The following is a 16,887-nucleotide window of genomic DNA, read 5'->3' as shown; positions in this document are numbered from 1 at the left end:
GTATATTGCAGCACAGGGTGAAGTCAGTATACATTAACGAAGATTTGAGACAAATACATGTAAATTTAATATAAAACTATGTAAATGGCGCTCTGTGGCGCGGCAGAATTTTGAACAAGGTCCTGAGCCGTAGCTGGGCGCTGCGGACAGACGCCGAATGGCGCCGCCGGTGTGTGTACACTGATAGAGAATAATGTGTTCGAATTTTAAAGACGCGGCGCTTCTCGTCTGGTGTGCGACCCCCTTTAGCCTACTACTCTTTGGCCGGATCGCAAGCTCAAACAAGTGTGTGCGGCATGCCTGTTGTTTTGTTTTCCGGTCTAGCTAGATCCGGTGTGGTGTTGTAGTTTTTCTAACGTTACTAGTTGTTGCAACAGCATGTGAAAAAAACTATACATATTTTAATCAAAGAATTTGCTGATTTTCAGAGTTAGTACTGGCTGCAGATAAAGTCCTAATTGTTGGTGATTTTACAGTTTTTCTCCATTGGTTTGGCTCATTTCTTGAAACAGAAATGACATTCTCAAAACAACATGGACAAACCTCCAAACCACTTGGCAATTGTTCACAACAGAATTGAATTTCTCATTCATTTCATCAAATTGCAAATGTCTAAGTACATGTCTCAATGTCTCAGTACATCTTTGCAAATGATTAAGTACAGGTAGCCTACATTTAGCACAAATTCCAAGTGAATAGATCTTGTTGATCTAAACTGATTGTTGATTCTCAGTCTAATGGTTGTTCGCTCCAAAACGTGTCAGCGTCATTTCATTGTATAAGTCATCACATGCACAATAGTCTGTTCAATTGTCAAAATTAGTCAAGAACATAATACCATGAATATTATGCTCAAACACTCTCCACCTCCAAGAGTGTATATAATCCAAGTCCAAGAGAGAATATATAATATTATTGGCCACCGGGCCACGGTGGATGTCCCAGGCCAGCGAGGGGGCAATATAACTATGTGTGCTGCCATATCTGAGAATGGTGTGGCCACTCACATCCCCAGTCTTGGCCCATACAATACACAGAAGCTCCTCATCTTCTTGGACCGCCTTCATTTTGATTTGATCCCTGAAAATGAGAGAGGTCTCGTAGGGCTACCACAATATGCCATTGTATGGGACAATGTGAATTTCCACCGTGGCCCGCTCATCAGGGCCGGGTTCACTATTCATCCAAGGATGGTCATGGTGTTTCTACCACCTTACTCTCCTTTCCTCAATCCTATTGAGGAGTATTTATCTGCTTGGAGGTGGAGAGTGTATGAGCATCGGGCTCAAGATCAGAGGTCCCTGCTCCATGCAATGGACGCTGCGTGTGAGGATATTACAGGAGATCAGTGTAGGGGATGGTTGCGACATGCACGCCGTTTCTTCCCTCGTTGCATCGCAAGGGAGAATATACGCTGTGATTTGGACGAGAATCTGTGGCCAGACAGACAGCAGCGTGTGGATGGCCAGGAGGGTGAGGATGGTGGCCAGGAGAGGGAGGGCGAGGACAGCAACCAGTGAAGAACTGTTAGTTGTGAAACTCCAGCTTTATTTACAGCACTGTAGGCTGCATATCATTTTCATTGTTTTTTGTTTGTGTTTATATTACAGTATATTATGCTGTATACATTTTCTTTTTACTCTGATGTATGGAAGTTACTTTATGTGTGTGAATGATAATGGTTACAATTTCCTTGGCAGTATGAGTGCAATGTGTGATGTCAAACCTTGGAGGCTACTCTTACCCTAAAATCCTATTTCTTTTTTTCAGTTTTATACACAATTGTATTCTGTTAGCTAGACAAAAAACAGTACAGTAACCACTGTCAGTGAAGGACTGGGCTAAGACTGAAAGGTGGACATGAGGGATATTTCAATGGTCCTCTGCCATAGTGACAAAACATCTAAACATTTTGACTTGAAGTGCTTACACAATGCCAAAGGGACGAAGCATTTTGGGGGCACTGACTGTTTAAATGAGAAGGAAATTTAGTTTTGACACATGAGTGAACTGTTTTGGGAGAGGTATGAACTTTTGCAGGTGAACCATGGTGTTGTGCCGAACCATCCACGTTATTTTGGCAAAAGCACCAAGAGTGTTGAGAACGTCCGGTCTGTTTCAAGAAATGAGCCAAAGCAATTGAGAAGGATCTTTGCCATTTTCGTGGCACTGACTCTTTATATGGGAAACAAATTTAGTTTTGAAGCATGAGTGAACAGTTTTAGGAGAGATATGAGCTTTTGCAAGTGAGCTAGTGTTGTGCTGAACTGTAAGACTGTTTTGCCAAATGATCTTAGAGTTTTGAGAATGTAATTTCTGCTTCAAGAAATGGTCCAAACCAATGGAGAAAAACTGTAATATACATGTAGATAATGAAAAAAAGACTCATTGGGATGAGTCATTGGGAAACACTATTGGAGTTAGACAACACGTGTCAGGACCTACTCATTGTCATAATTATACTTTAGATCTAATATTGTCACATGAATCAATGTTGATGCCGTTGAAATTCTGCAGCAGAGCGATGACATCTCAGATCATTATTTAATCTCATGTATAATTAATTTAGCCAAGGTTGCGTCTCAGGTTACGACTGTAACCTATGTTCCCTGAGAACAGGGAATGAGACACTGCGTCTTTTCGCCATGCCTCAAGGCCTGCCTGACGATAAGGTGATTATCATGTTTGCAAGGCGCCCTTTTATACTTTCAGGTCGCACGCTGTTGATTCATGGGCTGTCGCCGGTCAATCTGATTGCCGTGATTTGATTGTGATTTCAGACACCTGTCACGCCTGAGGCGTTCCCCTTAGCGTAATTTCGACGCAGTGTCTCATTCCCTGTTCTCAGGGAACATAGGTTACAGTCGTAACCTGAGATGTTCTTTTAGCCTTACTTTAACTTTTTACCTCTGGTTAGGCCTCAAAGTTCATAAAAGTTGTGTTAATTTGAGAAGATTATCTTGAACAGAACGTGTAAGAAACATAAACTTTTGTTGGTCATAGATCTTATTTTCTGCAATAATCCAAAAGCCAATGGAAAAATCCTGTTGGGTTTTTGTCAAGGGAACCAGGCCCACTAAACATCAGACATCTATTGGACAGGCAGATCATGTCTATATTGTGCAATCTAGGTCTGCTATTTGGACATCTAACCATGACCCCACCTGGACGTCAATATAATGTTCAATATTTGAATGCCGGAATAGGTAATTTTCTGGATGTTATGTGGACGTCTAAGACAGGTGCAGGAAACTGACATGATCTAGGTTTGCAAAGTTACCTCCAAATGAGGTCTTTTCTACGTCATGTTTGGAAGTCAGATTTTGGTTCCCTGAAGGTGCAGACTGTGACGCCATGTGGACGTCTAAGACAGGTGGAGGAAATTGACATGATCTAGGTTTGCAAAGTTACCTCCAAATGAGGTCTTTCCTACGTCATGTTTGGAAGTCAGATTTTGGTTCCCTGAAGGTGCAGACTGTGACGCCATGTGGACATCTAAGACAGGTGCAGGAAATTGACATGATCTAGGTTTGCAAAGTTACCTCCAAATGAGGTCTTTTCTACGTCATGTTTTGAAGTCAGATTTTGGTTCCCTGAAGGTGCAGACTGTGACGCCATGTGGACGTCTAAGACAGGTGGAGGAAATTGACATGATCTAGGTTTGCAAAGTTACCTCCAAATGAGGTCTTTTCTACGTCATGTTTGGAAGTCAGATTTTGGTTCCCTGAAGGTGCAGACTGTGACGCCATGTGGACGTCTAAGACAGGTGCAGGAAATTGACATGATCTAGGTTTACAAAGTTACCTCCAAATGAGGTCTTTTCTACGTCGTGTTTGGAAGTCAGATTTTGGTTCCCTGAAGGTGCAGACTGTGACGCCATGTGGACGTCTAAGACAGGTGGAGGAAATTGACATGATCTAGGTTTGCAAAGTTACCTCCAAATGAGGTCTTTTCTACGTCATGTTTGGAAGTCAGATTTTGGTTCCCTGAAGGTGCAGACTGTGACGCCATGTGGACGTCTAAGACAGGTGCAGGAAATTGACATGAACAATGAATGTAGGGAAATGTTTGATTGACTGAGGCATTAATCATTGACATGCTTAGCTTCGTGAATGCATTTTTTAATGTTAAATATTAACATTGTTTTTCAACGTGATTCATGAGTAGCCTAGGACTAAAGCAGAAGTAGTTTGCACGTCGTGATGATGTCCGGAATTGGTCCGCATATATATATGGAACAGGAAGTCCCGCCTGCGGTATGGTAGTTCCACAGGAAACACCACAGGAAAAGTGAACGGCAGCAACTTCAAGCAAGAGATAAATCTGAAAAATCCTTGTTTTCAAGGTAGGTTCGGTCAACTTAGTGAAGTTTATGTTAAATTATGCATTACTAATTTTAGCTGTTTTAGCGTTATTGTCTTAAACTAGCCTACCTAAACCTGTTGTGGGGGAGGGAGTGCATCTCCACCAGCTAGCGTTAGCTTAACATTGGCCATAGTTAGCCTACTTTTGAAAACAACTTTCGCACTGCACCGAAGCTTAACAAGTAGCAGCTAACATCATTCCGCTACATGTTTTGCACAAATATCTCTCAGGGCTCCAGACTGCAACCAAAATTCAAGACAGTGCGACTGAATTTTACATCTAGTCGCACATGTGCGACCAGTACATTTGCTGGGGTTTCATTTTGGCCGTCGTTGGTCGCCCAATGATCTGGCCGTGATTGCCCTTTAAAAATACCACATTCCAAGGCCACTATGGCTTGGTTCTCTGTATGGCAATACTTTAAACTGACTAATGCCGCGATTTTTGTGGTCTGCCACTGCCTTTTTGTCATAAAGAAAACTAAAACAAATCTGCCCGACAACAGAATGTTTGCAAATCCAAATCATTTCGCAGCGCGGAATCCTATGTAAACGCTTGCTTTTGATGTAGTGCAAAGTGAAGGTAAGCGTCAAAAGACCCAGGAATAATATTCATGTGCGATCAAAAAGAAGATGAGGTAAGCAATTATCAGTGAGTAGAATTTGGAAATCAGTCGATAACTGTGGTAGGCTATAATGCCACTGATTTGTTCCCTAATTTAAAGGACAATTCCGGTGAAAAATGAACCTAGGTGTAATTAAAACATGGTTACCGAGTCGATCGTTCCCTGGGATGCGTTTTCATGATAATCGAATGTAAAGAGTTTTATCTCTAAAAACAGATTAGCTTATAACACTAGTATATGGGGCACAGTGCAAGTAAAAGTAAATCGCTAGTTAATACCACTAACAAGGCTCAAAATAGCCTCACCCTAACACGGTAGCATAATGAGGGTCCCTACATGCAAAACGAAGCATGGAGAACTTTGTAAGTGTACAGACAGTTTAATAAGAAGATACTTTATAAAGACAGTACATTACACGTTTATAGGCAGGCGTCATCTTGGAAAACAGTCTCGACTAGTCGAGCCACGAACGCCGTGCAAACTAAATTCAAGTCTGTTTTTGTCTGGCTCTGAACACTTTTATTAACCTTTATATGTTGATGCCACTTACATGCAGCATACCTTTCTTTAGTATAAGTAACTTCAATCCAAATGGCCCTTAAATATTCAATATTAATAGCCCTCAAAGGGCCCCCAGTCAGTGCCAGGCCCTTTGAATCGTCCTAACTCCCTAACTTAGTAACATGCATATGCTGTCTTTTCCAGGTCATGTATTCAAGGGCCGTTTGGCGGGAAGGAGACGAGGAGGAAGAGGGAGTAATTCCTCACAACTGGATTAATACACACAAAAAAACTGTTAGATGGCCAAGCAGTTTAAGTGCCACAAAAACTGAAAAGGCAATTAAAGACAAACTTGAACGTAAGTTACTTTTGTAAGTTGAATTTTTCTATTTGTAGCTAAGCGCAGTGAATGCAATCACTACAACATAACCAGTCAGACAGAGCAGGAGGAGGAGGTGGAAGAAGAAGAAGAGGTGGTGATTAGATCAACAAGGACCCGGCCTAAAAAGGGAACGCCAGAGGGTTTTGTCAGAAATGGTATGTTTATCATTCACAAATAATTCTGACATTAGGAATATAAAATCTGTTGATGAATAGGGTGGTCAATGATTTTTGCAGAATCTACTGATTCAACTGTTGAGGATGTGAGCGTTAGGGGTAATGTATTTTTATAATGCATTTATGCATAAATCCAGTTTCCAAATAAATATAATTCTTTAAATTATGCCATGGATATGCTTATTTTACTTTATGTTGACTCTCTCTATAGGCGTGCAGCTTCCTGACTACCCTACTGCACCAAAGAAGCTGCCGACCATTCAGGACAGCAGCATGTTACATAATGCATGTGAGTACTGATGACAATTTCTGAAGCATGTTAATGTTGTGTGTACAACATGATAAATACAGGCTGACTGATGTGTTTCAGACTCTGAAGATGAAGCCATGTCTGTCAGTAATTGTGCATCTTTCAATATTCTTTGAGTTTTTTTCAGTCTCTCCTGCAAACACAGCACTTCAGCAAAGAGACCCATTAACACCCAGTGAGTATTCATCTCATCACACTTTAAACTATGTTTTTTTATTTTTTATTTTATCAGGCCTAGTGAAATGTAAAAACATTCCTTGCGTTTTTCAGGGTCTCGTGATGCAGCAAGAGGTTGTACCAGGGAAGACTATCGCTCCAGGTAAGGACTCCGGATAAGAATATCTTTGTATTAATCCCAAAGGAAATTGTTTTGTCACAAAAAGCAATCTCTAAAGTGTGTAAAAAGTTGTATTAAGATAAAATTATAAAAAAAGAGTAAGAAGAAAAGGCAAAAAGTTTTCAAGAGAACAATCTTCTGTTGCAGCAGTGTATCAGAGAAGTGAAAATTAGTGTAATTTGATGGTGTGAAGTACTTACTGTTTCTCACAGATGAACATTTTGGAGTGATTAGTCTTTCACTGAAAGTGCTCCAGTGTTCACCCAGTTTATTATTCAGGGGGTGAAGATAATTATTTAGAATACTAAAAAGGCACAGTGTCAGTCATGAAATTGCCAAGTGATAAAAATAATTTAAAATTATACTAGGTCCAGTGGTGGATCCAGCGTGAGCAGAAGTGTCAGATCATGGCACAGCGATGAAGCAAGACAGACTGTGAGATCCAGAAACAACGGATCGCGGCACAGCGATGAAGCAAGACACACGGTGAGATCCAGAAGTGGGGGGTCGCGGCACAGCGATGAAGCAAGACACACTGTGAGATCCAGAAACGACGGATCGCGGCACAGCGATGAAGCAAGACACACGGTGAGATCCAGAAGTGGGGGGTCGCGGCACAGCGATGAAGCAAGACACACTGTGAGATCCAGGAATGATCACAGCACACATCACGGCATAAGATCAACAGCAACCCCACCACCCCTTGGCAGGCCAAGGCATGGTGAGTTCTATTTCTGAAGTGCAAGATGAGTAGTGCAGTGAGTAGTACGTGTGCATTATTGTTAGAATATAACCCATTTTTGGTGGGGTTGTAAGGCGGCCCCCGATATCTTGAAAATGTTGTGATGTAGTAATTGCTGAATCAGACTTTCTGTGGTGCAGATGCAGTGACCAACAGAAGATGGACTTTCCCATTGCCTTGGAGTGGTAGGTTATCGAAGTGTGACAGTGTCAGGTCACTGAGCAAGAGTGTTGTGATTACTGGCTTCTATCATGTCAGGTCATATTAGTTTGAAACGTCTTAGGAGATATCACCTTTTTATCAGACCACCACGTTTTCAAGAACAAACAGTCTTATATCTTACAGTCTCATCTTACAGTAAATAATAACATTTAACATTTAGTTGCAAAACCCTTGCTTGCAACTGTCTTATGCCAGTGACCCATTAACATCACGAAACATAATGTTGGTCATAAAAATGCAAACTGTATAGGTAAAACTCAAGGCTAAAATAAACACTAGTCATGCAGCTCTATTTAATGTTCTAACAATCAACCTAAAAGTAAACGTGGGCAACGAGAACCACCTGTCAGTCACATGTTCCCATACAAGGGGTGATATAAGTTGTTTAACAGATCTAGATGTACTGTAAATACCAGGAAATGAAAGCTGACATTCTGATCTTTAGTCTCACATTCATATTTTTATCTTAAACCCAAATGTCTTCAGTGTACAACAAAAAGAAAGAAATTTGCCTTGCTGTTCCCATAACTTTGGAGATGACTGTAATGATTGTGATCTTCATTTGTGTTTATTGATTTCAGTGTACCAGAAAAAAGTCCTAGACATACTCGCTGACCTAAGATCTTGCTTAAAGCAAAGCCAACCTGCCAGTTCACCAGTAAACATTGAAAGGATGGAGACTTTGGAGGACTTTTACCGTGAAGAGGAATGTCTCCATGATGCGGAGGCCTATGATGCTTTGGTACTTTTATAAGTATGGAAGTAAAAGATAACTAGCTTTATACAATACAATGCACTCACTCATTGTTAGGTTATTTTGGGGAGGGCCAGTCAACCTTATTGACTTATGAAGTTATTCTAACAGGGCTTCTCACTGTCTCCAGTTATATTAATACCTCCATGGCGTAAACCTCCCTGACTGACATGACTGTGTGTATGCAGAATATTATTTGTGTATGTGTTTGTGGCCACAGAACATACTTTCTCCTACTGATTTCTAAATGTAAATTATTTTCCTTTAGACTCTTCTCTAATGCCGTGATGGCATCTTTTAATATGAAGGGGAGGGGGCAAAAAGGCAAGAGGCCTTTCGGAAACACAAAAATATACAGAGCACTACAAGGTAAGGCCAGATAAAAAAAGAATGAGGGACTTGATGTATGACTGCAGAGTGCCTTTGTATGATAGTAATTATGTGTGTTTTTGTACTTGTGCAGATGGAGTTATGAAGTTCGACCAAACTGCTACGGAGGACTCCATTAGAACTTTCACCTCAGAACACCTTAAACACGCACCACAAAGAAGTGGAGGTGGAGGGTTCACTCCACATAGTCACTGATCATGTGCTGAACACAGAGAATATATATATATATATATATACAGTGAGGAAAATAAGTATTTGAACACCCTACTATTTTGCAAGTTCTCCCGCTTAGAAATCATGGAGGGGTCTGAAATTGTCATCGTAGGTGCATGTCCACTGTGAGAGACATAATCTAAAAAAAAAAAAAATCCAGAAATCACAATGTATGATTTTTTAACTATTTATTTGTATGATACAGCTGCAAATAAGTATTTGAACACCTGAGAAAATCAATGTTAATATTTGGTACAGTAGCCTTTGTTTGCAATTACAGAGGTCAAACGTTTCCTGTAGTTTTTCACCAGGTTTGCACACACTGCAGGAGGGATTTTGGCCCACTCCTCCACACAGATCTTCTCTAGATCAGTCAGGTTTCTGGGCTGTCGCTGAGAAACACGGAGTTTGAGCTCCCTCCAAAGATTCTCTATTGGGTTTAGGTCTGGAGACTGGCTAGGCCACGCCAGAACCTTGATATGCTTCTTACAGAGCCACTCCTTGGTTATCCTGGCTGTGTGCTTCGCGTCATTGTCATGTTGGAAGACCCAGCCTCGACCCATCTTCAATGCTCTAACTGAGGGAAGGAGGTTGTTCCCCAAAATCTCGCAATACATGGCCCCGGTCATCCTCTCCTTAATACAGTGCAGTCGCCCTGTCCCATGTGCAGAAACCCCCCCCCCAAAGCATGATGCTACCACCCCCATGCTTCACAGTAGGAATGGTGTTCTTGGGATGGTACTCATCATTCTTCTTCCTCCAAACACGTTTAGTGGAATTATGACCAAAAAGTTATATTTTGGTCTCATCTGACCACATGACTTTCTCCCATGACTCCTCTGGATCATCCAAATGGTCATTGGCAAACTTAAGACGGGCCTTGACATGTGCTGGTTTAAGCAGGGGAACCTTCCGTGCCATGCATGATTTCAAACCATGACGTCTTAGTGTATTACCAACAGTAACCTTGGAAACGGTGGTCCCAGCTCTTTTCAGGTCATTGACCAGCTCCTCCCGTGTAGTTCTGGGCTGATTTCTCACCTTTCTTAGGATCATTGAGACCCCACGAGGTGAGATCTTGCATGGAGCCCCAGTCCGAGGGAGATTGACAGTCATGTTTAGCTTCTTCCATTTTCTAATGATTGCTCCAACAGTGGACCTTTTTTCACCAAGCTGCTTGGCAATTTCCCCGTAGCCCTTTCCAGCCTTGTGGAGGTGTACAATTTTGTATCTAGTGTCTTTGGACAGCTCTTTGGTCTTGGCCATGTTAGTAGTTGGATTCTTACTGATTGTATGGGGTGGACAGGTGTCTTTATGCAGCTAACGACCTCAAACAGGTGCATCTAATTTAGGATAATAAATAATAATGGAGGTGGACATTTTAAAGGCAGACTAACAGGTCTTTGAGGGTCAGAATTCTAGCTGATAGACAGGTGTTCAAATACTTATTTGCAGCTGTATCATACAAATAAATAGTTAAAAAATCATATATTGTGATTTCTGGATTTTTATTTTTTTTATTATGTCTCTCACAGTGGACATGCACCTACGATGACAATTTCAGACCCCTCCATGATTTCCAAGTGGGAGAACTTGCAAAATAGCAGGGTGTTCAAATACTTATTTTCCTCACTATATATATATATATATATATATGGAACAGTTGAAATGAGACAAAGGTTATGAACAGTGCAGTATAAAAGCACTGTCTGCACCTCCAGAGTGTCACGGTTCATGAATTCACTGACTCTTTCTCACGCTGTGTTTGTGTGTGTGTGTGTGTGGGCGTGGTCGCTGATCAGCCGCTGATTGTCATCAGCGCCAGCTGATTCTGATCAGCGATCTCTATTTAAGCTCATTGTCTTTCGTCTTGTGTTTGTCAGATCGTTGTGGGATTTTCCCCTGTGCAGTGTGGTCTTCGTTGGTGTTCCTGATTTCCCGGTTTGGTGTTCGTGTCGAGTTCGTTCTGCCTGTCGTCTTCCAAGGATCCTGTCTCCTCTCTTCACACTACGGACTCGTGTTGTGTTCCCGTCAGCTTGTCTCATCAAGGATATCATCTTACCTCTTCACACCACGGGATTCGGGTTGCCCATCTGCCATCCTGCGCTACCAGGGACTATTGGACTGTGTGCCTTATATCTCCTTCTACGTGTTCATTCAATAAACCTGAGTTCTTGCACTTGCATCTTCTATCTTCATTTAAACGTTACACAGAGGTCCTCTGGACGTTAATACAGGACGTTTGTTAGATGACTAAATACGTCATCTGGCGTCACAATCTGCACCTTTAAGGTATCAAAATGGGACATCCACAATGACCACATTTGGAGTACAATTAGCCCTTATACAGAAATTCTATTGACGTTAATACAGGACGTTTGTTTGACGACTAAATAACACGTCATTTGGCGTCACAGTCTGCACCTTTAAGGTATCAAAATGGGACATCCACAATGACCACATTTGGAGTACAATTAGCCCTTACACAGAGATCCGATGGACGTTAATACAGGACGTTTGTTGGACGACTAAATAAGACGTCATTTGGCGTCACAGTCTGCACCTTTAAGGTACCAAACTTGGAAGTCCTCAATGACCACATTTGGAGTATATTTAGCCCAATACAGAGGTCCTCTGGTCGTTAGTACAGGACGATCATTAGACGACAAAAAAAGACGTTGTCTGGCGTTACAGTCTGCACCCATAGGGGACCAAAATGAGACGTCCACAACGACCATATCTGGACTACATTTAGCCCTTAAACAGAAGTCCTGTGGAAGTCGATACAGGAAGTTTGGTAGACGGCGGAAAAATACGTTGATTGGCGTCACAGTCTGCACCCTCCTGATACCGACATAGGACGGACAAGCACACCGTTGAAACTACGTCATCTGGAGGTAACTTTGCGCAGGGGGGGTGATGCTGATTTCCGGGTTGACCGACAACAATATGTTATCCCTGCAGCACTCTGTAGCCGCGCAAAATATTTGTTATGCTTTATTATTGATGAATATCAAAGACAACACATAACTGTATTGCAAATAAAATTTACAACCAAAGATTATTGTTCCTATGCTCCATCAGCAAAAGCTAAAAATCCACAAAGAATTGTTTAACGACATTCTAAAAGAGGAACAAATATATAGGAATGCATTGCGGCAACAGCTGTATTAGAAACTTTTTTTGCTGCTTAATATTTTGTGTAAACCATGATTTTTCTTCTAGGATTCCTTGATGCATAGAAAGGTCAAGAGATTAGCATTTATTTAAAATAAAAAACTTTTGTAACATTATAAATGACTTTACTATCACTTTTGATGTATCCTTGCTGAAAAAACACTTACCCTACACTTTAAAATTATAGTGTCTCATGGTTCCCACAAAACTGTTAAGCAGCAAAAAACAGTTTTCAACAATGATAATAATAAGAAATGTTTTTTGAGCAACAAATCAGCACGAGATTGATTTATGAAGGATCGTGTGACACTGACAACTGGAGTAATGTCTGCTAAAAAAAAATTCATTGTCATAACAGGAAAAAATTACATTTTAAAATGAACAGAAAACAGTTATTTTAAATTGTAATAATATTTCACAATATTGCTGTTTTTACTGTATTTTTCATCAAATGCGGTCTTAGCATAAAATACTTCAAAAATATTTTAAAATCTAAATTTCAAACTTTTGACTGGTAGTTGTGTACAGTATATACGCATATTATCCCCACCCAACTCACCAATTTCACGCCCCAGTAATGAGTTAAGAATTGCCCCGGCTGAAGTCACCACAGCACATGTCCTGTATGCCTGCTGCAGTTGAGGAGGAACCAGCTGTTGAAAACCTAGGTGAGCAAAGGGCTGTTCAGAGCCATTCAGAGTCCTGAGCTGAGCTTGCTCTTTTATCTGACACAGTATCTCCTGCCTACCCTTGTCTGCCTTACGTTGGCCTTTATAGAAAACTTTGTGCTCATTAGAGAGAATATAGTTATTCTTGACTTGCTGTAGTCATTGGCCTAGCAATTTGGAGGACACCTGTCCCTTCCACAGACCACGGACCAACGACGGGGTGTTGAATTCAGTTTCAGGGGGCTTCATCACATTCTTCCTAAACTCTGCCCACCATTTGCCAAAATTCCTGAAATTAAACTCTTCTATAGCACGAGGAGGTTGAAACACTTGCTTGCGCTGGAAAGTACCCCTCTTCTCTGCAAACATACCCCAGGGGACATTATGGGACGCCATGATGGCCCGGGAACTACGCTGAACATGGGTTGAGTGTTGAGATTCAGAGTTGAAGACGGAAGTCGTCCTATGGAGCTGGTTCACCTGGGAGTCAGTGAAGTAGGAAAAAGCAGCAAAGAAGAGCAGCATCCAGACCAGCAGGGCCAGCAGGAGAAGTTGAGCCGACTGCTTCATGAACTGCCGTAGGCATGGCAAAAGAGAGTCCTGGACTATCATCACCCCGTTTCACAACACTCACCCTGGAAGGAAACAGAAAGAGGTGGTGCTTAATATGAGTCTGAGGGGACATATGCAAAAATCCGTGATATCATATAGGGAAAGTGACACTAATAAATCCAGAAATTATTAATTTAGTCTCTTAACAGAGGAAATATATTTGTTACTGTCATTTTACTTTTTATTTTGAGCTATTTGAATGTTCAAATCCATAGTTATTTGTGATCAAGTGTCGTTACTATGTCAAAACTGTGCTGTTTATGTAACCAATTTGACATTATTTGACAAAGTTGGCTGAATATTGGTAAGAATTTTAAAATTAAGAGAGTAATAATGCAAATACAACTTGACATGATTTTTAGAGGCCAAGCACCAAGGGGTGCTTAGGCACCTATTGTATCAGTTGGTTTTCCCACATTTCCCGCATTAACCACAACAATTTTGGAGTCTCTAACTTAATCCCTCTAGTGCCACCAACTGTTTAAAGTAGCACTTACATTTCTGCTAATAACTGAAAGGGCTAGAATCAAAATATTTTTCCCTCTGAATCCCTGGCTCATGTGTCATTGTATGTGCCATTGTCTGGGTTGGGGAGTTACGGAATACATGTAACAGCGTTATGTAATCAGGATACAAAAATCCAGTAACTGTAATTCATAACAGTTACTTAAAAAAACGTAGTAATCAGAATATAGTTACATTTTAATTACAAAAAAGGGGGAATACTTTCAGGATTACAATGGTTTAATTTAAAACCAAATGAATCAGTATTTTGGCAAAATAACACTATATTAAGCGCTGCTTGATTATACAGTAGTTCCTGGTTCTTTTGCCAGTAATGACTCACATGTGCTGGTGCATGCGCAAATAACAGCTGTCTACAATCTTCTCAGATGCAGATTGAATCACTGCTGCTAGAAGAAACGATGCTCCCCGCGGGTAAAAACACTTTCAATTCATGGAAATTCCGCTGCTATTTTGTTTTCAAAGAAGAAAATGCAAACAACATGGTTGTACAGTGCAAACTGTGCCTTCCAGCAACAAAAACACTTTCTTTATCAAAGGACTCGACATCCAACCAATAGCTAAAATGTAGTGTTTATTACTGCTTTAAAATTCAGTGGTTTGTATGATCACAGTTGTAAATTTCTAGCGATGATGGAATCTGTAGAAATTTAGTAGCCTACCCAAAATGTCCTTTCCTAATCTCTTCTAAATGGGATGTTCGCTGTCTAGGTAATGTAGGGGAAGTGCCACTGCCAACGCCCCTAGTTCAGTCAGGCAAATTAAGAAAGTACTGTCAATTGTGGTAGGCCTACTTGGATTACGTTACTGAATACTTTTTTTATGAAGTAATTTGTAACTGTAACGGAACACTTTTTTAAAGTAACCCTCCCAAGCCTGGCCATTGTATGTGTCTCGTAAGATTGATGAACTGTGGACTGCCCCATCTACAAAACGCATGCGTCGCTCCGAATGGTTATCCCGCACGATATCTGCCGGTGGCCTCTGAACATCTCGCAGAGAAATTGAAGGAGGAAACGAGGAAACCATGGAGGATATATCGTGAAACTGAGGGCTCATCTATGGGCTGGCATTTACTCTAATTCCTCGCACGAGTCGTTTCGGTGCAGCTCTGCTGCCTGGCACCCGCTGGATTCGGCTTACCGGTGGCTCCGCTCTGTTCTTCCCCTGCACCTGAGTCCTGTCACTCGGGCTGATCTCCACCGAGTCAGCCTCTGCTCCCGGTGACAAGCAGTAACTCACGGAAATTTGCGCTCATTGAGGAGAGCGTCTTCATCTCCTGTCACTATTCCTCCACCTAAGATGGCATTAATAAATTCCTACTCCGTGGTAAATAAGACCTTTTTTATTAAATGACTTCTACTCATCTCATAACCTGGATTTTATGTTCATCACAGAATCCTGGATAAAGTTTGGTGATCTAACACCTGTCTTGGAACTGGTTCCAGCTGATTGTAAATTTTTTAACTCCCCTCGTCCGAGTGGACGTGGGGTTGGGATAGTTACAATTTTAAACTCTCTCTCTGCACGCTGCCAGTCTGACCCTGTAACGGCCTTCCCCAGTTTTGAAGCCCAGCTTTTCCACATAGACTGGAATGGTACTGTCTGTCTAGGGGTGATTTACCACTCTCCACTTTCTACTAAGCATTTTATACAGCAATTTACTTAACTTATCGGCAATATTGCTACTAATTATGATTGCTTCCTACTGGTGGGCAATTTTAATATTTATGTTTGCTGTCTGTCTGTTACATGTATGGTCTGTCTCCCTTGTTTTATAGTGTTTTTGGTTTAGTCTTGTGACCCAGTTTTCCCGTCTGTCTAATTAGTCATCTCCTTCACCTGTGTCCTGTTAATTATCTAATTTAGTTCCTTTTGTTTGCTCTGTGTATTTATACCCTGTGTTCTCCCTCAGTCTTCGTCAATGTTTAGTGTGGTTTTCTCCTTAAAGTTTTGTCATTTTTTAGTTTGTAAAACATTTGTCAAAGTTTTAGTTTTGTCATTAAAGATCATTATCATTCCTTCGTCTTCTGCTATGTCCACTACCACGTGACGTAACAGTCTAATCCCTTGTCGCAGGAGTTCGTTAACCTAATATATGCTTTTAATCTATCGCAGTGGATCAAAGACTCTACTCATATTCAGGGCCATACGTTGGATCTTGTACTCTCTTATGGGTTTGATGTCACTGATATTGTGTTCTCAGATTTTCTGTTATCTGATCATAAGCCTATTTTATTCTCACTGTCTCTTCCGGATCTCTCTCAATTTTCTATTACACCTGTAACATTGTCTCGGTTCTACTCTCCACAGTTTAGCGCAAACTTCAGTATGTGCTTTGCTGAACTTTGCTCTCAGCTGCACTTGGATCAACCATTCTCTGACCTGGATGCGGATCAACATCTTAGCCTTTTAAACTTGGCCTGGCTTAAGGTATCAAATGTGACTGCTCCCCTTAAGCCTCACAAGTGCAAACCAAAATCTGAACTGTGGCAACATTCTGACACCCGTCGCCAAAGACAAATTTGTATAAAGGCAAATGCAAATAGAAAAGGGACAGACTGCATGTCTCTTTTCAAATGTTCAAAGACTCTCTAACATCTTACCAGAATGCAGCGAAAGCTGCTCATTTTTCTTAGTAAATTTAATCTAGTCACTCTAAACCAAAGGTTCTGTTTTCAGTTATTCAGTCTGTTGTAAATCCTTCTGTTAACACATTGTCTGTTGCTTCTGATGCTCTATGTGAAGACTTTGAGTTTTTTTCTGCTTTTTGGAAGGTTTTTGAACCTATCAACCTCCAGACACTGAAGGAAGTGATTGTCAAGCGCAAACCTTTATTTTGTCCTAATGATATCATTCACCTGAGATTTTTAAAATTAATTATTGAT

At 41.0% G+C, this 16,887-nt stretch overlaps 1 protein-coding gene and 1 long non-coding RNA gene across 2 annotated transcripts; both read left to right on the top strand.

Moving 5' to 3' along the window:
• The first annotated feature begins 5,755 nt into the window (after nt 1-5,755).
• LOC311091661 lies at nt 5,756-6,347 on the top strand. The gene is made up of 3 exons (XR_014608145.1): nt 5,756-6,028; nt 6,110-6,148; nt 6,261-6,347. It is a non-coding gene; the product is annotated as an uncharacterized lncRNA (long non-coding RNA).
• An 81-nt stretch (nt 6,348-6,428) lies between these two features.
• On the top strand, nt 6,429-9,012 carry LOC311091844 (uncharacterized protein; the record flags this gene model as incomplete). Its single annotated transcript, XM_084127952.1, has 7 exons — nt 6,429-6,534; nt 6,630-6,678; nt 7,065-7,417; nt 7,579-7,623; nt 8,242-8,402; nt 8,683-8,783; nt 8,878-9,012. 6 exons carry the CDS (start codon nt 6,429-6,431, stop codon nt 8,692-8,694), a joined length of 726 nt encoding a protein of 241 aa, XP_083984078.1. The 3' UTR covers nt 8,695-8,783; nt 8,878-9,012.
• Nucleotides 9,013-16,887: the final 7,875 nt, after the last annotated feature.

The sequence above is a fragment of the Abramis brama genome (assembly GCF_963993115.1).
Source record: "Abramis brama genome assembly, chromosome: 11".
Taxonomy (NCBI): Eukaryota; Metazoa; Chordata; class Actinopteri; order Cypriniformes; family Leuciscidae; genus Abramis; species Abramis brama.
This window is presented reverse-complemented; position numbering and strand designations above follow the sequence as displayed.